This window comes from Antedon mediterranea, chromosome 6 (assembly GCF_964355755.1).
Source record: "Antedon mediterranea chromosome 6, ecAntMedi1.1, whole genome shotgun sequence".
Classification (NCBI taxonomy): Eukaryota; Metazoa; Echinodermata; class Crinoidea; order Comatulida; family Antedonidae; genus Antedon; species Antedon mediterranea.
The window spans coordinates 29,341,406-29,365,152 of NC_092675.1; the positions used below are offsets into that span (position 1 = coordinate 29,341,406).

The window sequence follows — 23,747 nt, forward strand, 5'->3', positions numbered from 1 at the left end:
ATAGCGTAGAAGGAGCTTAAGAGTGATCATGACTGATAAAAAGATTCAATAGAAATATAAATTGTCATTTTTTTTATTGTATGACGTACATGTTATAAAACAATACTTGAAAATTGCACAGAAAACTGAAAATGAAAATACTCAAACCATAAAAATACTGAAAAGTGTCTTAGACTACACTTATATCAAGAAGCATATATAAGTGTAATAATCATTTAGTTTTTTCTAAAACTCTGTATATTCCAAGATTACAAATTTCACCATTATTCTCCAATTCAGGATTGTCTTTTTCTTTATCGATTTCACCAAAAGACTTTCTCTAAAACCCAACATACACAATGTTTGGAGAATGAATTTGTATATGGAATGTGTATTATCATTTACTTACAAACAACTACACAACATAACCACTAACGACGTCCAAATCTTGTTACCGCGGTAACAAGATTTGGTTTGAGCAGTATCAAAGCACACAATGTGACATTTTAGAGGATCTTATTCTTTCGTTCTGACAATTTAAAGTTACATAAAATAATAATATACAATATTAGAAAGATTTTGGTCTGTAAAAAAGTAAAGTAAAAGTATTATACGTATGAAACGCCATGTGTGACAAAATGTTTATCTTTTTACCACTATTAAGTCTAAGCACCTAGATTAGTAATAACAGCACATGATAAACCTATCGCCTTCTTTAGAGAATTGTTATACATTCAACTGTAAATAACTTTAATTCTCCCAGATGTGGGAGTACAAATGTACATTTAAAATCTCCCAACAATAATGTTCAATATACTGTACTACTGGACTGGTACAAACATTATTTCTCCTTTTCATATGTAGCACCAGCAGTAGGCGTTTTTATTTTATAGCTCAAATACAGTTATGACACGGCAAGTGTGCCAGAATGTTAATCTTAGTCTATAACATCTAGACTATACAAAATATGAAATATTGTACGAGTCTTAAAGTAGATATTGCACAATAATGCATTTAAAATTTAAATTTTGTAGTAAATTAGATACTGATTATATTGAATCTATAAAACATGCAGGCAATATAAAACAACATTTTGCTGGCTTTTAATAACATAATGAAAAAGTGAATTAAGCACAAAATGTGTGGTGTTGATCAGGGAACTATTGTGACAAATGTATTTTAAGAAAGGACACAAAGTTCTATTCATAATCTAACATAAATAATGACAACACATAATTACAAATAACATCATAATGTGACATTAATTTGTTTAAATTATATTTCATTTTACGAATATTTGAGTAATTCCAAATCATTATTTATAGCACATTGTGTTTTACTAATACAACATTTGACATTATTTTATCTACCATTTTTTGTACAGTATCTTAAAATTTTACAATGGAATACAAATTTGGTCCTTGTATTGAAAGATGTACACACACTTATTGTATTAATTAACCATAATCAAAATATGTTCAGCATAATGCAGAGATATTGTTTACTTTTTACTATTTATTTGGTCACCATCAATGATAACCATCAATGAAATGGAGTACAGTAAAAGTAAAACTCGCGTATCAAATACCAGTATTGGAGTACACAACAAATGTTGTTTCTTTAACATTCTTAGACTTCAACAAATACATTAATAAAGGTACACTAAGCGGTTGAGATAAGTAGTATCAAATTTATGTTATTATTCTATTATACGGTTTATATATTACTTTTTTTTAAGCACTACTTGCCGTTAGCTTCTAGACTATAATGCATAATTAACATTCATTAGTTGTTATTCTTTTTAAAAACAAATTTTGCTCATGATTCCAAAACTTTCTTAGTATTTATAGAGTTAAAAATCGTTTTTAAAAACTTCTTTTTCATAATCTATTATTTCATAAAATGTGCCTTTCACATAGTTTAGGTACTGTACTAGAATATTCTAAATGTTCATTCCATTGTCTGAATTCAAAAATCTTTTTTTTTTTATCACTCTAAGTTTATAGAAACTGTGGCAAAAAACTCTCTCTTTTCAGCAAACTTTATTTATTCATGCCATTTTCATGATAACATTCCAATACGATCCAACTATCCCTCACAACACTTCCCAATACCACCTAACTACCCCTCACAACACCACCTAACTACCCCTCACAACACCACCTAACTACCCCTCACAACACATGGCAATACCACCTAGTGTATCACTCACAACATGTCATAATACCTTGTTCATAGGGCCTAGGGAGTTTTACGTATGGAAAACACATATTTTAATAATTTTATATACAAAAGAAATGAAAAAAATTACACAAATAACACATTTGGAATATATTGACACGTTGAAAACAGATAAAAGTTTAAATAAAAAGTACAAATAAAAAACAAGAAAAACGCCCTCTGCCGGATCACCTAAAATTATTTTGTGTAATAACGCAAATATATTTAGAGCAAAAATCCAGGCGGGTTATGTTGAATCAACGATGGTTCCACGTCACATCTCCTTTCAAAACTCGCTGTTTCTTGGCCTTTTCGTCTTTTCCGCGAAATAAAACCATTCGGTAACGATTGTGTTTTGCAGAAACATTGATCATTTTCGTGACGGCAGCAAAGTTCAACGAAAGTGCTGACTAACACTCAACGCCTTTCCTTTAATTACTTCATTGCTGTTATCACAAAGACCTTTAACAACATCGTCAAGCTCTTTTTCTTTTATTTCTTCCTGTAAGCTGTCTGTAAATATGATAAAACAAATATGTAAAGGCCACAGGCACAAGTAGAACATTCTGAACCTATAAATTGCAGGATAACAACTACATTAGTATGTTCTAGACACATCATTGATAATGCAAATGCCTGTTTTCTATTATAATATTTCCATTTATTGTACTCTATGGTTTTAGACACATCATTGATAATGCAAATGTATGTTTTTTTACATTACAATATCACATTTATTGTACTGTATGGGTCTAGACACATCATTGATATTACAAATGTATGTTTTCTATTATAATTTTCCATCTATTGTACTGTACGTTTCTAGACATATCATTAACATTGCAATTTTATATGTTCTTTATGCTACAATATCCCATCTATCATATGGTTTCAAAGTCTTTAGGGCACAATATAAGAAATGAGCATTATAGTACAATTTGAGCTAATGTTCCAAAAATCAAATATTTAGGTTTCTAAGAATTAAAATTATTATAAATACAATTAGTATATTTTTAACTGTGATTTTAACTATATTCTAATTTTCATGAAATATTTAGCGTAAAGTTTAAATAAACTTTAAATTACCCTGATTCTTTGGAGCACTTATTCTAGTACTTTGTTGTTTTTCTAAAGAGTATTCCTCATTTAAGCGACTAATTCTGAAATTCAAAATCTTACCAGACTCTGTGAGAAAACTGATGAGGGACAAGACGTTGCACTGAATTTCAGCTGCCGATCCCTCATTGGTTAAAATAGTTTTGCAAACACCAATCAAATCAGATGAATGAATTGCAGGAACAGCCATACCTAGTGGAAAACATTTTTAAAAATTCTAACAAAAGATCATAAGATATGACAATACTGGAAGGAAGCTTTACATCAGGTTCTTGATATGGAGGTTAATTGGTTTAAGACCAATCTAAGAATTACCCACAAGTTTTGTCAAAAATTTTCTCAAATGTACTTAGTATAAAGTACAATTTACATCAGAGTATGGCAAATATCTGACCAATTAAGTATTGCAATGGTCAGTAGGCTCACCTAGGTTAGATGAAGCTATTAACGTGAGGGCAATAAGTGCTTCGTTCTGCATCAACGTGTGCTCTGACATTGCCATCTTCACCAGATGAATCATACCACCCTGGTCAATCACTGTCTGCATCACTTTCATTGACGCAGAGTTTTTAACCAGTGCTGCCAGCAACCTGATACATTGACAAATATTTGTTAATGGTTAAACAGTAACCAAATTTTTTGTTTGTATTATAGCGTAAATCTCTGTCTACACTACCAAACTAATTTGATTTTAAAAAAAAGTGTAATATGCACAAATATGGTAGTGATATGCCCAGATATGGTAGTGATATGCCCAAATATGGTAGTGATATGACATCAACATGTCCATATATGGGCACATTACATTTTTTTGTCACATAAAGTTTGAGTGTAGCTTAAGAATACACTGCCTCATATACCTCTACATTGAAACAAATTAAAATCATGTTATTGCAGTAAAACATTTAGTTACTGCAGTAAAATAATGCAGCGATAATCTTTTTTTGTTAGCTTTAATCCTGAACACGATGTAAATTAATTAGAATTGTCAATATCAATTTCATGCTATTCTGCAATGTGGTACATCACACTAATTATAATATTTGATAATTTTAAATGAAGGCCAATATTGTTTTGTGTCTTCAATTATACTTTCATATTGGAATTGTACTTTTACCTTTATGCGCTTTAGTATATTTTTAAAAATAAAAATTGAAAATCATATAACATTTAGTCTACATATATCATGTTAATTTTGCAAATACAATTTAAAATGATGTAATGGACACTATAAATAAATACCTGTTAGCTTCTCCAGATACCCCAGCATGTACTTCACAGCTGCAAAGGTCAGCAACCCTTTCAACAAGGTCAGCATTTGACCCCATCTTTATTGCTGCTGCAGCTGAAATAATTAATATACTTTATACATAATTATGCTATTAAACACATCAAATAAGTTTATTCTCAGTCAAATGTAAAACTTAATAAAAAGGAAATTGCAATAAAAATTATGAAAAACCTACCTGATCCGTCAATGAGTAGTCTAGACGTTCCAAGAAGTTTAAATTGTACAGGATTTCTATCAGTCTCTAACAATGGTAATATCACTTCTATTGTTCCTGCATCTAGCATTCTTCCCTTGTTTAATTCTTCAAAGAAAAAAATAAATAAATTTTGTTATCAATTTCAGTTCTCATTGACTGATTCTAGGGTCTCATTTGGTCTGAGCTCTCTTTTCTAGAAAAATTCGTTTAGAAAGCCTAGATTTCTGAATTGATTGATAACATTTTTATACATGTTACAAATAACTGCAACCATAGAGATATTATAATATCTATAATAATCTAATCCTGCAACTTTTGGATGTAATTTGGTTTGATACGATGCGTTTGTTACTCAATAGATATAAAGATGGTTTTTATTGTATATGCTATGAATTTGTATTCATACAATTCTCTTTTATGTTATTTCATCGTATGACTGATATAAATAAAAATATTCATGAACAGCTTTTGTGGGTAATTTCCCTTGATTCGTTGAAATTGCCCAATGCATAAAACTGAAATTTTCATTATAGAAAACATGATTATGCATTATTAATAGACAATCATTTATGATTTCCAGGTTGTCTTTCGATACTTGAATATTAAATCATATAATATATTTTTCAGGATCATATTACAATATCGTTAGAAGGCTTACTTACTAGGAACCGACAAGTTTCTCAGGGCACTTAACACTGCGTGTTGTAAACGCACATCCATCTCATGACCTTCAACCTTTTCAAGCATTTTAAATAACGGATCAAGAATGCCTAAGTCTAGAAGCTTCAAACAATTACCATCTGAAATAATCAAATAAAACAATACAATGATGATAATTCAAGCTTTGATGCTCCCAACTGAGGGTGTAGTTTGTGTTTTATATCTCTCTCTTTGAGGAAAATAGGCTTTTTTCGTACGCTAGGCACGAAATAGACAATATTAAACAATACACTCACAGTATTTATGACTTCTAAAGCTCTGTCCACACTATTAAACATTATGTGATGTGTCCATATATGGATTTGATGATGTACATCACCACATTAAAACATATAACTACCATATTTTTTTGTCAAACTAGTTTGATAGTCTAGACAAAGCTATAATATAATCCAAAAAACATTAAAAGAAAAGATTACAAATTACCATTGCGGGCAAAGTTGCCTAAAACAAGTGCACCGGATATTTGATAAACATCAATGGTACTGGGTAGCCATGACGACATCACATGTTGATACAATAAACCTTTACCATCGTCAAATAAAATTGTCATGCTAACGTCTGAAATAAGAACAATTACGAATTGTATGCAATATTATACAAATAATGAATGTTTATGAGGAGAATGGTGATAATTTCTCATAGAATGAAATATTCTTTCCATTCAACAAATAAAAAACATTCGTTATTTGTTTTATAACATAACTACTGTACTTTTATTCAAACTATCCATTGTAAATCATTGAAGAATGGTAAGCCAGGAAGCTGGACCATTAAAAGAGGCAGTGCTCCAACTTTTGATGCAGATTAGTACAGTTTATAAACGCCGCACACCACTAGCATGTTAATTATCACCATTAGATATCGCTTTTTCATTAGATAGGACTAACTCCAAATGACACATTTTATTTATTTTTATTTTATTTTATTCAATTTCCAGGTAACATACAAAAATCATAAACAAGGTACGGCATCATTCAACAAAACAGAACAAAAGTACTATCAGCACATGATATGTGATTGACAAATCAAATTGCAAGAATACCATCAGGTGTGTTATAAAATAAAAAAAAAGATATATAACCTAATTAATTTATTTTTTACCTTCGGTTACAAGTAGAACAATGATATCTGTTGCTAGTTTTTCCACCTGTACCTCATCATCAGTAGCACAAGCCTTTGCCCCATGTAGGTCTTTATAACCCTGTAAAATCTCCAATAAACTCGCTACCAAATTTGCTTGAGTAAATTCCTGTTTCATTTCATCTAAAGAGTATAAATGTTAACTGAACTAAAAACAATAATTAAATATACTGTATACATTAAAGACTTAATATAGTTTTTAGTTTCATGTGGACAATTGCTTAGGTGGTCAATGCTCATAATTCTTAGTGTTAGTATAAATATCTGTTCTATTTTGTTGAATGTGTGGAAGATAAATGAAAAAAACAAACAAACTTGAACAAAATAGAAAACTATACAGAAATACTATACAGAATATAACTTGTATATTAATGGCAATATCATTGGCTTTGATTCTAAAGCCTTGTTCACACTTGAAAAAATAGTACATTTAGCCATTGAGGTAACTTAACCCAAAATGGAAAATGTTTCAAGAGAGAGAGTTAATATAGGCTTAATTCTCTAATCATTGAATTCTACTCAAATCTCTTCTTTTTTCTTATACTCAACGTATGTGGCTCTTTTGTGTGAGAATTAATTTTGTTAAATGCACACAGCTGTTATGAATTATGTATTTAATTTTTAAATCTTTATCCTGTTGCTTATACTTCATTTAAACTATTATGATTCTTTTAAATTCAATCATATTAATATAGTATAATCAAGGATTGAAATATATCATGAATATAAATTACAAATGAATTAGCATCAGCTATGAGGAAGATTACACATTATTTTGAGGTAGAAATGTTTGCGTTTCATGAGTATATTTTATATTCAATCATATTAATATAGTATAATCAAGGATTGAATTATATCATGAATATAAATCATGAATGAATAGCATCATCTATGAGGAAGATTACACATTTATATTTTGAGGTAGAATGATTGCCAGCAAAATTACCCATCCAAATTTACGGTTTATTAGAAGTGCTGAAATCATGAGAAATTAAAAAGGCAAAATTACATGGCTGTACTTTAATCATTATATACTGTTATTAATGTTAAAATGATATTGCAAACCATTAACCTAATGTTGTTGGAATTGGAATCGACGTTAAAAGGCAAGACAGATTACACATATCTTTTACAATGTATAGATTGATTGCTGTGTTAATGACTTTAGTCACCTATACAGATTATAAATCCATTTCATTTACAATATCACTGTATATTATAACGTACATCTATTATTTTCATTTAAGATCAATATGCTTAGGCTTTAATTAGTGCCCAAGCTAAAGTGTAATGTAATTGATTAGTTTTAATTAATGATTGGTGATGAAATACAGCATCTATAAAATGGCTAAAATTGAGGAAGCTCAATATTTTATGCAAGATTATATAATTTACACCAAAAAAAAAAAAAAAAAAAAATTATGAACATATAGTACGGAGTGTAACATTCACCACATTTAATTTCACAAGTACCAGAAAATTTAGGTTTAGAAGGGTCACATTGGCACATGAATTTAAAACATAATCAAATATGATTGATAAAAAATGGACTGTACCATTTTCTGCAAGGGATGCTATAACTTCAAGTAACGCTTCTTGTTCATCTTCTTCTGCTACCATTTGCAATGCATTTACTAATAGTTCACCCATTCCAGTGCCAATGAAAGCTGCCTTATTTGCCTCTATTCGGAAAAAAAGGGTATTATGCAAATGAACTGAATTAATTTAAGCAATGTTCCCAGGAAATTTCTTTTATCTTGCATAGTAAAAGGTCATACACATAGGACAGAGGACAGAGCTTTATGTATGAGTAGATAGTAATGAACATAAAATTTAAAACCATTTTATTTTTCAGCTGTATTTTTTTTTTTTTTTTAATTTATTCGGTATATAAAAAATACCCACAACAATCCCAGAGGGCAAACCTGTGATTTCAATACACAACAATGACGATTAAATAATAAGATGATTATAGAAATTTAAAAAGTTTATAAAAATATACTGAGTTATTATAATTATTATCATTATTCGTTAAGATTAACGATTATTTATTTATATTCAAATTTGAGTAAGCCATCTTTTGCTATTCTACATCTTTTGAGTACATGCAAAATTCAGAAAGATATTAAAAATTAAATTAAATCAATCTGAGTTTATAAAAATACAATGTTTATAATTATTATTATTTATAGTAGAATACCATACCTGCATCCGCAAGATTACCAACACAAATGACAATCTTGCCACAGAGGACAATATCCATAGAATATTCCTTGAGTAATTGCACTAATGTATCCACTAAACCTTCATTTATTGCTTTGCTCTGAAGAACTTCTGTAAATAAAACCATGAATACCAAAGCATTATATCTTGTGTTATTTCAAACAGCAAGCATGCATTTTCACAGTGTCTTCAAAAAATATCTAGGGGTCAACCAAAAAGTAGGTATGACAATTATTTTGTAAATAACTTTGAAGTTCTGGTCATTTTCTTGTGAGTACCAAATCTGTTTTCACTTTCAGCCACATCACATTTAGTTGGTTATGAGACTAGGGCAAGGGACAAACTTTGACTTCTAATAAACGTTCCATCTTTCAACATTGTGAAAATGTAGTAATTACAGTAACTGACAATAATAACATCCTTAAGCTCTGTTTACACTATAAAAATTTATGTGACAGAAAAATGTTATGTGCCCATATATGGACATGATGATGTCATATCACTGCCATATTTAGGCATATCACTAACATATTTAGGCATATCACTAACATATTTGGGCACATCACACTTTTTTTGTCAAACTAGTTTGATAGTGTAGACAGAGCTTTAGTACTACAGTATTCCATAACATTCTAGTGTAGTTGCATAATTCTTACCATTGCCAAATGTAAGATTTGTAAGATAAGCACATGCAACAGCTCGGAATCTCTCATTGGCTGGATCATTATCACCTGATAAACATCTCGTTTTGAGGATGTTAACCAGACTTTGGACTCCTCCAGATTCATTGATGGCTTCTCTTGCTGGGTCTGATGATCATTTAGAAACAAAAAATGTATTATTTATTTATATCTCAAAAGCTGAAGAACTTCAGCAAATTACAGACTAAGTTTACTAATAGCGGTTGTTGCTGTACAGCTAGTAAGCTACTCCTAGCAACCACTAACATCTAGTCATTGCCAGATGAAGATTTGTTGACAACAAGTCACACACACACTTATCTATACTAATTTCACGTAAGGAATTGTATACAGATGAAAGTAACAGTAGTAGCCATTGCATTGGGAAACAGATGTAGTGACCATAACCACAGAAAGATTGCCAGAAGCAACAACCAATAACATTAACAAACTGTAAATTGGCAGCAGGGGCAGAAAGCAGCTTCAGTAGTTCCAGAAACTACAGCAGAGCAGAATAGCAATAACTTCAAACAGCACATAAACAGAAGCAACAATACACATATCCACATGAGCTAGCCTACTGCAATACTAGCAGCTTCAGGTGTAGAGGAGCTACAGCAAGGCACACTGGCAACAGACAAGATATAGCCCTTACCATAATCACAACACAGATTGCCGAGAGCTCTGCATGTTTGGTGGAGCACATCTACGTCATTTTCTTTGAGGTAGTTATTAAGAGGAGGCACAAAACCTTGCTTTACGCACGGTCCTCGAAGATTCTCTATAACAACAAAAATACAGTACATACAAAAATAAATGAAAGGTATTTTTGATATTTTCATGGATCCATTTATATAAAACCATCCATTTTAATGAGAATTATTTACTGTATAATATTGTTTATTATAATGTCATCATTTGATACATAAAAAGACACGTAATTGACAAGATAACATACAGCAAATGTGAGTGAAAAGGAGGTCGAGTCTAACATATCCAAGTGTAAATAGGGAATTTAAATTAAATAAATATGAGATTAAATTGAATTTTACTTAGCTTAGACCATGGCTGTATAAACATAATATTGTAAAACCAAAGACATATTAAATACCAATGAATTGTATAAATATCATGAAATACAAAATCATGAATAAATATGTAAAACTTAATGGTCAGTGGGGTCATAATGGTCAGTGGGATAAATTACCATTTTCGCTAAAAATCTGATATACTGACCATTTTTTGCAAGCTCAGCTACTAAGTTAGCAAGCTTCACCTGTAACCTTCTTTCTTGTTGTTTCTCTAAAAGGTCGTGAACTTTGTCTAGAATACCTAGCTCGTCAAGCTTGCTACTGTAGACTTCAACTGAAACAGAAATAGCAAATATATTGGATGAAAATATTGCTTTCAACATTGTATTATATATTATTATTTATAATACTTATTAATATTATTACACTGGAACCCATCCTTTCGGACACTCCTATTCAGAGGACATGTTCTTATTGCACAAATGAGGAGCAAATATATGTCTTAGCACTACAATCACCTATTAAGGAGTCAAACGTTTTGGCCCCTCAATAGAGATTCTATAATATATATATATATATATATATATATATATATATATATATATATATATATGTTCGAATAAAATCCCTGAAAAGGGAATAATTAATAGAAATTGTACTGAATTATATTAGGCCTCAAAGGTGTCCTCTTAATAGAGATTCTATATATATATATACTTGCACTGATGAAGGGCTAGTGTTGCCCGAAAGCTCTGCTAACTTTTCTGGCCGTTTTACTTATCGTTTTGATTTAGCTTTTTGCTTTTTTTTTTATGTATTGAGATCCAGCCACTGATACCCACAGCATTGTCATTTTTTCAGTAATTTGCCTTTGAATTTATATATATATATATGTTCGAATAAAATCCATGAAAAGGGAATTGAATTAATAGAAATTGTACTGTAATATTAGGCCCCAAAGGTGTACTCTTAATAGAGATGCTACTGTATCATACTGTATCATACTGTATCATACTGTATTGGGTCCAAAAGGCATATAATAGACATTCTACTGTATTTTATTAAGGTATAATGAATATACTATAAAATATGCTACACATTAATTTACAAATATGGACAATATATTGATTTGCAAATTATTCATTAAAACGAAATTTAAAAACAAAATTAAACTAAGAAGTATATCATTTCTTTATAGCTTCCTAAATCAGTAATTATAAATAATTATGCTCAATATTAGCAGATATATCGGCAATAATAACCAATACTAGGATTATAATTCCGCATGAACATCGCCGGTCGTTTACCACCAAATAAAATTGACATTTAACATGCTAAAACCTGTTAATGCTCAACCTTGTAGCGCTTTGAATTACATCACCACCTTTTCTAAAACTCATTATCAAAATGCATGTAAAGGTAAATTTGTTACGGTGTTATTGCTGGCAATCAGCTTTAGTTTTACGTCATACAACGAATGTAATAAATGGAATTATGTAGTAGCTTACTAACAACATGTTAAATTTACCGTGTTGGATAGATTTTATTTCAAAACTGCTAGAAGGTTTAAATTACAGTTTATTTAACAAGGCTAAAATAAAACGTATTAAACAAAACGATTCCTATTTCTTTATCATAAATAATATACAAATAATTAATGTTTATGAGTGCAATGGTACAAATAATTTCATAAGGTAAAAATAAAATATTTCATCACAGTCATGTTTTGTTTTATCACACACCTATTTTTATTTATATAATTTGCTGCTAAAAGAAGTGGCTAGGCCGTGGCTAGGCCTTACCCATGCTAAAAGGCAGTACAGGCAGAACTATTATAGACGGCCACATTTCAAACTTGATCAGTGAGATCAGTCAACATCCTAGCCTTGTGTCATGCATGGTTGCTTATTGTAATAAGAATGAACGTACAACTCGCATATAACAAAATTGCACTCTTGATGACGTAAAGGTTCATTGGAGTAATTTATTAAATATCATGTGAGTCGACCCACAATCGTCCAGTACATGACAGAGTAAGGATTTGAACTTAGACCCAAGAAATAGTAAGCAAGCATGTTAAACAACAAGCTACAGTGCAGTGCCACTTATGGTGGATCTCCACAATCTTCTCAGCTAACATGATATATACTGTATTGTTTGAAGGTTTGCATGGTGAAATCACTGTAGTTTGCGGTACACCACGTATATATAGTTCTGAAAAGATCTCTTGGAAACTGGGAATATAAGAAGGGAAATTGTGTGGGACTGGTGTGAAAGCAACAATAATAGCATAGCATTCTCACTCTTGAGGATGATCAAAGTATATAGATCGAAACATCAAGAAACTCAATAGTTCTTTTCAGAACTATATATATATGTGGTGTACCGCAAATTTTATACCAACATAACATGATATAAACACATTTCTGAAAAGTGTTATGATATTAATAGGCTACTCACTGTCTTCGTCTAGAACCTTCAATAAGGCAGTGATGGCATCAAAGTGATTATCCTCGGATTCTCCTATTGACAGCTTTGCTAAGGCTTCAGCAAGATCTGGTGATATCAAGACATTTTATTACACTTAATAAATTGACAAAAAAACACAATCAATGGTGTTCAGAGATGCAAGAGGGTGGGAACGATCACACACAAATTGTTGGAATTTAAAAAGTTTCATTTGGTTGTACAGTAGTACAATGGACAAAATAACACAAGGACTTGCATCAGTGGTGAGATCAAACAATATCAAACATGCTTGACTATGCTAAATGTGTAGCTAAGAAGTTTTTGTTTATTTTGTAACATTACGGGCGGTCCGTGGTCGGTTGGCAACGTTTGATTTCAGACTGTTGAATATCATTGTGTTTATTCATTTGACCATTGTTGTACAGAATAATATAGCAACATAATTTTGATTACAGTATATTTATTTCATCCAAATTAAATTACATATTAATCACAAACATATAATTAAATAAATTTATTATTATAGAGATTACATTTTAATTTGAAAATGAATCTGATATTTCATTTCAGAACACTGATTAATATAAATAAAGTTGCTATACACTCAGACGTCTGCCTTCAGTCATTTTGCTAATGAGTTTGATTCTTTAGAAACATCAATAGAACGATAAAAAAATACTATTGATGATGGCAACCTAGCCTTTGGACCTTGTTTTAAAACTACATTTATGATTTGCAAACGGAAAGAGAATAGCTTTCTCTTTACTACAGGTGCAAACATACAAAATGTAACCTCTCTAAATTAAGCAAACCGATATTAAAGGTTTCCACTTTGACCAGTGTAATAAGCATTTTGATGCGTTTAATATCAAGCTCTGTCTACACTAAACTAGTTTGACAAAAAAAGTGTGATGTGCCCAAATATGGTAGTTATATGACATCACATGTCCATATATGGGCACATCACATTTTTTTTATTCACGCACAGTGTAGACAGAGCTTTAAACAGCACAATCACGGTTGGAGACAACATGCTAAATAAGTAAATAAATCATAGAAAAATGATTTTTAGTTGTTAATTGTTCAGATTTTGCCCTACCCTGGCGTAGTTGTACTAACTGTACTTTTGGCTTGAATCTAACCCTAGCCACCAGCACAAGTCCTATGTTCTAGAGGTATGAACAGCAGGCTTGTGATCTGGTTGTGGGTGTTTGAGTCCCATACAAGATTTACTTTTTTGTTATATGTACTTATAAAATACATCAAATTGGGGAAAACTAACAAATTAAAGACAACTATTAATTGATTTATCATTTACAAATTACAATGAGGTAGATAAATTATAAACATAAATAATGAAATAGATTATTAGCGCTCAGAGACTGAGCAAAAAAAAAAAGCGAAATACTGATACTGGAAATTATATTTCGAAAAAAATACATATTTTCTTTTTTTTATTTGTAAAATTATAAGGATAACTTGCAAAATAGTGGATGCCCAAAAATTAGGAAAACATTTTTTTGCCAATGAATGAAATATGAACATAACACATGTGAAATAATACACAAAATTGAATAAAATAAAATACTGTAATAACTGTGTATAATTGAAAACAACAAAGGACAGCATATAATTAGTTAAAATAGCATCATATGATTGTACACGCCATGCTAACAATTAATCTGCTTGCTTCCAAGCACACCATCATCAACAACATTGTAAGACCTTGAAATCAATACATTTGAATAATTATTTGAAAATATCAATCAAGTGAGGATAATTTGAAGATGTAGTGTCATTGGCTACAAAAATATCATCAGCAAAAACTTTCAATTCTCTCAATATTTTGTGAAGATGTACAGTATGTAAACTGTATATAGAGTAATACTGTATTAATGGTGAAACGGTATTTGACCAATTATAGAATTTGTTAAATTTAATACAGTGTTCGATTTAAGACAGTTAGTTCACTGGACAATGACCAGTGAAATCTGTGATGATGGACATGTAAAAACGTCTCAGTAACAGGTGAATTTTAGCAAGTTAATTTTTGTATCGTTAAACTGGTCAGTAGAATTGAATTTCGGACAGTACAATTTTTTGATTTAGCTTTTTGCTTATTTTAGTTCATTGAGATCTAGCCACTGATACCCACAGAATTGTCATTTTTTCCGTACTGTATATTTGACCTTTTTTGATTTAAAGCACTTGAAATTATATAAAAATGATGAAAAATATAGATAATCAAAATAGAATAATATAAATAGGGTTAACCTTCAAAAAATAAATAAATACTCAAATTTTTTTAATGTTTTCTCGGCAAGCAAAAATCCTGCAACAACATATATGAATACAATAAAAAGATAACATTAACATATAACTATAAAACCATTAGTTAATATGATAATTACATGCAATATTATTATCATATGATGGCGATATTATTACAACTAAATGTATGCTTCATGCACATCGATACGATTGAGACTTAACGAGACTAAACACCGTTTCCCATTGCTACAGATAATCACATTAGATGAAATGGTTCAAGAACCGACATTTTGGGATGTGATAATGTACAGGTAACACTAATGTAACTGTACTTGGCTAAAATTGGAGTTAAACCAAGCTAGAGTACACTCTCACTGAATTTGGGCTCAAGTGTTTAATTTGACATATCCGCTTTGACCGATATTTATTTTTTTTAATTTCTTCCAATACCTTGTTACGGCTATTTAATTGAAAATAAGTTAGCTAGAAAAAAATACAAAAGCCACAGACAAACAATTAAACAATTAGATTAATGAATAAGAAAATATTGTATAGTATGCATCAAACAATGAGACTTATATCATAATCGATGTCATTAATATTATAAATAAAATCTCATGAATATGCACAATGTATAATAAATACTGTAGGCAACATCTAATAAAATATACACAGAAAGTGAGCAGGTTTGGTTAGATCATTGCACAACGCCTACTGTACTTGTAAGCCTACTGTTATAATAGTACTCTGTGTCATCTATTTTAGGCCCTACCAATGGCATTATGTGTAAAATATACACAGAAAGTGAGCAGGTTTGGTTAGATCATTGTACAACGCCCACTGTACTTGTAGGCCTACTGTTATAGTACTCTGTGTCATCTATTTTAGGCCCTACCAATGGCATTATGTGTAAAATATACACAGAAAGTGAGCAGGTTTGGTTAGATCATTGTACAACGCCTACTGTACTTGTAAGCCTACTGTTATAATAGTACTCTGTGTCATCTATTTTAGGCCCTACCAATGGCATTATGTGTAAAATATACACAGAAAGTGAGCAGGTTTGGTTAGATCATTGTACAACGCCTACTGTACTTGTAAGCCTACTGTTATAATAGTACTCTGTGTCATCTATTTTAGGCCCTACCAATGGCATTATGTGTAAATGCACAGGGTACATACTTACCTGGCTATCTAACCACACCCTTCCAGAAATCAGGGTATATTTTTGTGCACTCTGTAGTATAGCAAAATACTACTGTACAGTATAGAACTACCTAAAGGTCTGTCTACACTATCAGTATCAAACTAGTTTGAAAAGTGTGAAAAAGTGTGCCCAAATGTTGTGGTGAAATGCCCAAATGTTGTGGTGAAATGCCCAAATGTGATATGACAGATGATAGAAACAAATGAAATACAGAACTTAATTTTCTACTCCAAAATCAGATTGATTAGCTGTTCCCTGCAAAGTTTGAATATCAAAATTTAGTTTTCACATACAGTACTTTACAAAATTCAGACTAAAATAAGGTTCATTTCGCGAGGAACATCATTGCACAAAGCATGATGGGAAGGATGTGGGAGCAAATGTCATGATGCGTACGTACAAACAACAAATCATGTACGTACACGTTCCTCCCAAACCCTTCTCACCATGCATTGCACACACTATTTGCGATAAACTTTATACTTGCTTTAATTGATATTTGTGCAAGTAAAATGAGTCGGTCATTGCTACACAGTGTTTTTATAGCAACTTTATATACAGTACATATCTTGCAATGTGTTTGGTTACAATATCGCAAAATGTTATGCACAACAGCTGCTAATAAATAGTATCTTTGAATCAAAATTTCTATAAAATTCAGAAAGGTATTACTTACCCATAATGCACTAGTCAGTCAACAGACTTCTATTTCGGTTTGATGCCCTCTAAAATACAAAGTAAATTTTGTTTTGTTCAATTTTCAATTAATTACTACCTGCTGTATATTTTGAGTAACTGACTTGAGCAACAAAACATCTAAGAACATATTCAATCAATTACTACATCGTAAATTACATTATATAAGAGGTTTGTGGGTTCATTAAAATTTCATTATAGTACATTTAGCCAAAATGTCAACTGTAATGTTTATTAAATACTGTCAATGTTGTTTTATTAATGTATTTTTTTCTAACTCATTGCTTGATATTTTGCTAGCAGCGACTTTTATTTCATGATATGGAACATGTTTGTTTCTAATATTAAACCATTTTTCTCTAATAAATAGCATGAAATGTACAATCAATGCAATAGTCATCTATCCATGTATGATATGAAAGTTTGAATAATGAATAATATTATTTATAATAATTCTACATTTTAAAGATTTTTTTAAAAACTTTTTTGTTGAATATGTCATTTTACACATAATAATTATTCACTTCGACAAAACATTTTAAAGCAAAAAATTGTATTTTTTCTTTACATACAGTAGTGATTATCTTTATTAGAACTACAAATTGGCCTACAGTATTCAAATTCTGATTTTCATATTTTTTGGGGACAATACATCTTTAATGTTTGAAAACTTGTGAATTTTAACAAATTTGTTTTTGTTGAATTTAGTGTAGAGAGATGACAATGGGGCACTTAAATTGTGAACAAATGGTGACGCATTGTCTTTGTGCCAACGATCGGGCCTTATGAACAAATGGTGACGCATTGTCTTTGTGTCAACGATCGGGCCTTGTGAACAAATGGTGACGCATTGTCTTTGTGCCAACGATCGGGCCTTGTGAACAAATGGTGACGCATTGTCTTTGTGCCAACGATCGGGCCTTGTGAACAAATGGTGACACATTGTCTTTGTGCCAACGATCGGGCCCAGCAAATAAGATGGTCGCGTTTTATTTTGGTTGCATTGAAACCAACTTTCTGAATTTTGTATGGAACGCCTTTAACTAATGCTTTAATAAATGTAAAAATATTGTTTTATGAAATTAAATAAATGTTAAGATTGTTGAAATTTAATTACTTTTAATTATTTGAACATACCTGTATGTCAACAGTGTGGTTTTAAATTTATTAGCAACAAATGACATAGAGAAAAATTAATTTTAAATAATAAATGTATTTAGCTAATGCTTTGACTTAATTAAAGTTTCTATAATTAATGTTTATTTTTATAAGAAATAGTTTTAAGTGATGGGTAGATAATTTCAGTATAGTAGGAAATGAGGTGAACAGAGCTAGCTTCCTTTAATAGCGCCGATCCCGAAGATTCCTATTTAAATAAACACTTTAGTGTACATCATATGTGTCAATGTTGACGTCTTTTTAATTTATTAAAAAGGATGATAAAAACGGCAAAAATGTATCTAGCGCATTAAAATTAGCCCGATAGAAATAAAATGTGTACCATCTGCTGTAGTAATGGCGCTCTATACAAAATATATACTGAACTGAATGCTGATTTTATTGGGACCAAAATTAAAAACGCGATCAATTTTATGTCTCTCACCATATCGAGACGATCGACCCCTGCGCCAAGATGCGAGCGAGCCCAACAAATAGGACGATCATGACCAATAATATGATGCCGAACACGAGACGATCGGGGCAACACCGATACAGTATGAATGAGACAATCGGGCCAACACAAGAGACGATCGGGTATTTTCTGGGCCCGATATTCTGTCAACCCCTTCTACTAACCAAACTTGTCTAGACGTAGGCCAAGGTATGGCCTATCCTCTCTCTAGGCCTCTCTCTCAGTAGGCTTCTCTAGGGCCTAGGCCTACCTAGCTGCTGAGTGAGGCTAGGTCTACCGCCTAGCCTACCTTCCTTGCTTTTCTAGAGATTTTTCCGTATCTTATTAAGCAAAATAAGAAACAAATAGTTAGTTTAAACTTATATTAATTACCACCAATCCTAATGTCAACTCCAAAAGCATATGCTGTAGAGTAGGCTTAAAAGGAGCCGGTTTGCTGTGTTGTTTTGATCTTCGCACCACCACCGTCAGTGTGCGCACCTGCAGAGGTCCTCCTCCTCCCTGCAAAAATGGTTTTAACGCCCTTCTCCGTGTTTCTAGCCTGTCGGCAAAACTGGAAACGAGTCAACAACTGTTTCAACGCGTTATATTATGACGCGTCACAATTTGTTTGTTTCGCAGCATGCACGAAACTTTATTCGTCTTCATATACGGTAATATAATAATAATTTATTGATTTATATAAAGCAATATCCTATTAGACTTAAAACTAAGACAATTACTGGCAATATGTGCACATGGGTGTCCTGTTGTCGCTGCTGTAAATGTCGGCCAACTTAGTTTAATCTTAAATAATACAAATTTTAATTACTATTATATTTAAATATTTATTATAAAGTTATAAACCTTTTCATTACTCATTGTGCAATTTGGGATTGGACCGTTCTAGAGGTGTTTACCACCTGTTGGTCCCATCCTTCATTGAATGAACTCTGTTCTTTATATATGTTATGTCTTTTTCATTTCTCATTGTGCAATTTGTGATTGGACCGTTCTAGAGGTGTTTACCACCTGTTGGTCCCATCCTTTACTGAATGTACTCTGTTCTTTATATATGTTATGTCTTTTTCATTTCTCATTGTGCAATTTGTGATTGGACCGTTCTAGAGGTGTTTACCACCTGTTGGTCCCATCCTTTACTGAATGTACTCTGTTCTTTATATATGGTATGTCTTTTTCATTTCTCATTGTGCAATTTGTGATTGGACCGTTCTAGAGGTGTTTACCACCTGTTGGTCCCATCCTTCATTGAATGAACTCTGTTCTTTATATATGTTATGTCTTTTTCATTTCTCATTGTGCAATTTGTGATTGGACCGTTCTAGAGGTGTTTACCACCTGTTGGTCCCATCCTTTACTGAATGTACTCTGTTCTTTATATATGGTATGTCTTTTTCATTTCTCATTGTGCAATTTGTGATTGGACCGTTCTAGAGGTGTTTACCACCTGTTGGTCCCATCCTTTACTGAATGTACTCTGTTCTTTATATATGTTATGTCTTTTTCATTTCTCATTGTGCAATTTGTGATTGGACCGTTCTAGAGGTGTTTACCACCTGTTGGTCCCATCCTTTACTGAATGTACTCTGTTCTTTATATATGTTATGTCTTTTTCATTTCTCATTGTGCAATTTGTGATTGGACCGTTCTAGAGGTGTTTACCACCTGTTGGTCCCATCCTTCATTGAATGAACTCTGTTCTTTATATATGTTATGTCTTTTTCATTTCTCATTGTGCAATTTGTGATTGGACCGTTCTAGAGGTGTTTACCACCTGTTGGTCCCATCCTTCATTGAATGTACTCTGTTCTTTATATATGTTATGTCTTTTTCATTTCTCATTGTGCAATTTGTGATTGGACCGTTTTAGAGGTGTTTACCACCTGTTGGTCCCATCCTTCATTGAATGAACTCTGTTCTTTATATATGTTATGTCTTTTTCATTTCTCATTGTGCAATTTGTGATTGGACCGTTCTAGAGGTGTTTACCACCTGTTGGTCCCATCCTTCATTGAATGAACTCTGTTCTTTATATATGTTATGTCTTTTTCTTTCTTTGTATGTACATTTTTGGTGAGAATTTGAATAAATAAAACAAATGATAAAAATTAAAATGCATTACCAGAAGCAACAGTATGCAAATGCATACATTTAATCCTAGCAGCTTGGGGGAAATCCGCAAATCAGTCAAAGCAGACAGGAGGCCCGATCCGGGCTCAAAGGTAAAATACATAAAGAATACCATACATTTAATTAACAAATCATTTTATATAATAAATACTCATAAATAATATCTATTAAAAGTAACAATGATTCATTTTGACAAAAAAAATCGATTGAAAAATATACGGATGATGATGATATATAAAACCAACCCCAACAATTTAAAACAAAACAAAGCCATAGGCCTACATGGCTGCAGTCACGTGCTTAAATTTGAGTTAGTTTGTACCGACTGACCGACCAACCGAAAAAGTGAGCCAACCACCAAAGCAATTTGTTAAATTAACCGGTTGGGGTTTTTTTTGTCGTTATGAAATCATTATTTTTGTTCATTATGTGTTCTCTTAAAACTACAAAATATCCTGTTTTTAGCCGTTGACTTTTTTGTTTTTAGGACTCGGGAGGAGGAGGAGGAGAGAAAGCGATATTGAATGATAAATCCACATAACAAGCATGTTTTTTAGCAATTCTTATAATAATCACCATTTTACATTTTATCGATAGGTAATGGCACCAAAAAGCGGGTGCTTTTTCTGGATACCAGACATGATACTCAGAAATAAAAAACTAAGACATTTAATTTAAAATGTTCATAATTAAAGGGTAATTAATTTATATAGGCCTAGTTACTATTACTAATTTTAAATTAGGCACCTGAAAATAGTAAAACACCCCCAACCTTTCCGGTCAGCAACAGCAACAGCAAAACAATAAAAACAAATTTGTTTGAACTCAAATTTTATTTTAAACATCATGGACCATCTAGCTGCTGTAATTTTCCATGGCTTAATCCAGGACTAGTTAGTCCAGGTTTCATGATAGGCCTACCATATCAAAGATAGTCCAGGATTATCCTTAGTCCAGGATTATCCTTAGTCCAGGACTGAGGATAGTCCAGGACTAAAGATAGTCCCCTTTCATGAATACCGGCTAAAAACACTTAATCCTCCTCTCCCACTCCCGAGATCAACATGCATTATCTCATAATTTCAAAATACGGCTGCATCAAAATGACCAGTCTTCATAATGTCATTTTGTCAATAGTTTTTGTGACTCATAGTAACCCCCATGGGTTACTATTACAGTAGTGCGTTATTATTATATATTGACTTATAAGGTGGGTTACTGTTAGAAGAGGGGTTACTATTAGAGTGTGGGTTACTATTAGAAGATTTACGGTATATATTCCAAATGTTTGGTGCGTGATTAAAAATTGACGTACTAAAACTGGTAAGTTTTCAACTAGGTACCGTGCAAAATGAGGGCAGTGTTTGTATAATTCAATTAAATGAGATTTTCAACATGTTTTCTAGAACCAAAGAATAAAATGATTTTGATTTTTATGTTGTATTAAATGTTTATTAACAAATTTAACTGATTCTTGGAGATTTTACGAATAACCATTTTATCCTTATAGATTTATTGTCTGTAGGCCTATTTGTTCTTTAAAACAATCCGAATTCTCACTCTCCTTTAAAGTAAATGATTAGTTAAAAACATCTAACTTTATCCAAACTAAATGAGTCCGCCAAAAACCCTATAGGCCTACGGTACACAGTAAACATTCTTTGCAGAGACAATCTCAGAATTTTCATTTTATTCAGGTGCCGTGATTCTTTTTCAGATGTCATGGTTGAAAAATATTTGCTGTTATTATTTTCATTTTGTGAAAAAATGTTTACTTTCCATGATAATGATTTCACCCGAAAGTGTGAGATCCGCAAGACTCCGTTGGTGATCATGGATTGGATCATGGAGAATATAACTTATTTCTCCATGATTGGATCATAAAAAATCCGACACGTCACATCATTGTCAAAATGATGCAGTACTACTGTAATTTCAGATCATCATGTCACAGTCTCTGAATCTGAACCCCGATTGGGCCCATTTCTTGAAACGGGTCGGTGACAAAAAAAAACTAATTTATTTCATTTATGGTTTATTGATTATCAAACATACTTCTAAAAACGACATTAATAAATACATACATTTTGCCAGTTTTCAATTTCCTCAGAGATAATGGCATTTTTTTTTCTTTAAATCAGACTCGCCATGTCCATAGAAAAAGAAATAAGTGGTTTGATAAAGGCTATGCGTTAAGTACTTCTTACCTATTTTTACTTAAACATAATTAAAATGACTCAGCCCAAACTTAGACTTATAAGTTCCGTATATCACCATGTCATTTAATCCCGGAATCTTTAAAAAAATGCTTCACGAAGAAACGTCATGACGGAATGATCAATCTTTTATTATAATTATTATAAATAAAACGATCAATTTAATATTATTTTGTCAATATTCTCAATGCTATCTCCTCCTTAGCCTATACTTATTTTGGTGTCTCATGCTCATCTTTATTTGTTAGCTACTTGAAGCCACTATGTGTGTGTTTTCTGTTTGCCTTGCATGCATTTTCGCCATACATTATTTTTATACCATCATTATTATAGCGTTCATCATTATCATAATGATATTTTCGCCCTGTGTTCAGATATTAATAAGCATTCTTCATTGTTGCCAATATAATACCCGCGTCATCAGGATTTATTTTATAAGACGAATGGTGTAGACAGATATACGTTATAGCCTCCAATATCCAGCTTCTATATGTTGCTCATGCTTGAGTGCACACGGTAAATGGAG

The 23,747-nt window shown here is 31.6% G+C and overlaps 1 protein-coding gene across 1 annotated transcript; it reads right to left on the bottom strand.

The window, feature by feature from the left end:
• Positions 1 to 86: 86 nt before the first annotated feature.
• Positions 87 to 19,364, bottom strand: LOC140052003 (rap1 GTPase-GDP dissociation stimulator 1-like). Its single transcript, XM_072097375.1, has 16 exons — positions 19,248 to 19,364; positions 17,223 to 17,271; positions 13,060 to 13,155; positions 10,805 to 10,933; positions 10,224 to 10,349; positions 9,545 to 9,697; positions 8,871 to 8,999; positions 8,222 to 8,347; positions 6,627 to 6,788; positions 5,949 to 6,083; positions 5,465 to 5,602; positions 4,782 to 4,907; positions 4,558 to 4,660; positions 3,742 to 3,905; positions 3,379 to 3,507; positions 87 to 2,712 (listed from the first exon to the last, which is right to left on the bottom strand). The coding sequence occupies exons 2-16, from the start codon at positions 17,224 to 17,226 to the stop codon at positions 2,594 to 2,596; spliced, it is 1,839 nt and encodes a 612-aa protein (XP_071953476.1). The 5' UTR covers positions 17,227 to 17,271; positions 19,248 to 19,364; the 3' UTR covers positions 87 to 2,593.
• Positions 19,365 to 23,747: the final 4,383 nt, after the last annotated feature.

Excerpts from the sequence above, each read along its gene's own strand:
- LOC140052003 (XM_072097375.1), bottom strand. Across the intron at positions 10,934-13,059 it reads GAAGGTTCTAGACGAAGACA|TTGAAGTCTACAGTAGCAAG; the intron begins GTGAGTAGCCTA and ends TTTCTGTTTCAG. Across the intron at positions 2,713-3,378 it reads CAGTTTTCTCACAGAGTCTG|ACAGCTTACAGGAAGAAATA; the intron begins GTAAGATTTTGA and ends TCATATTTACAG.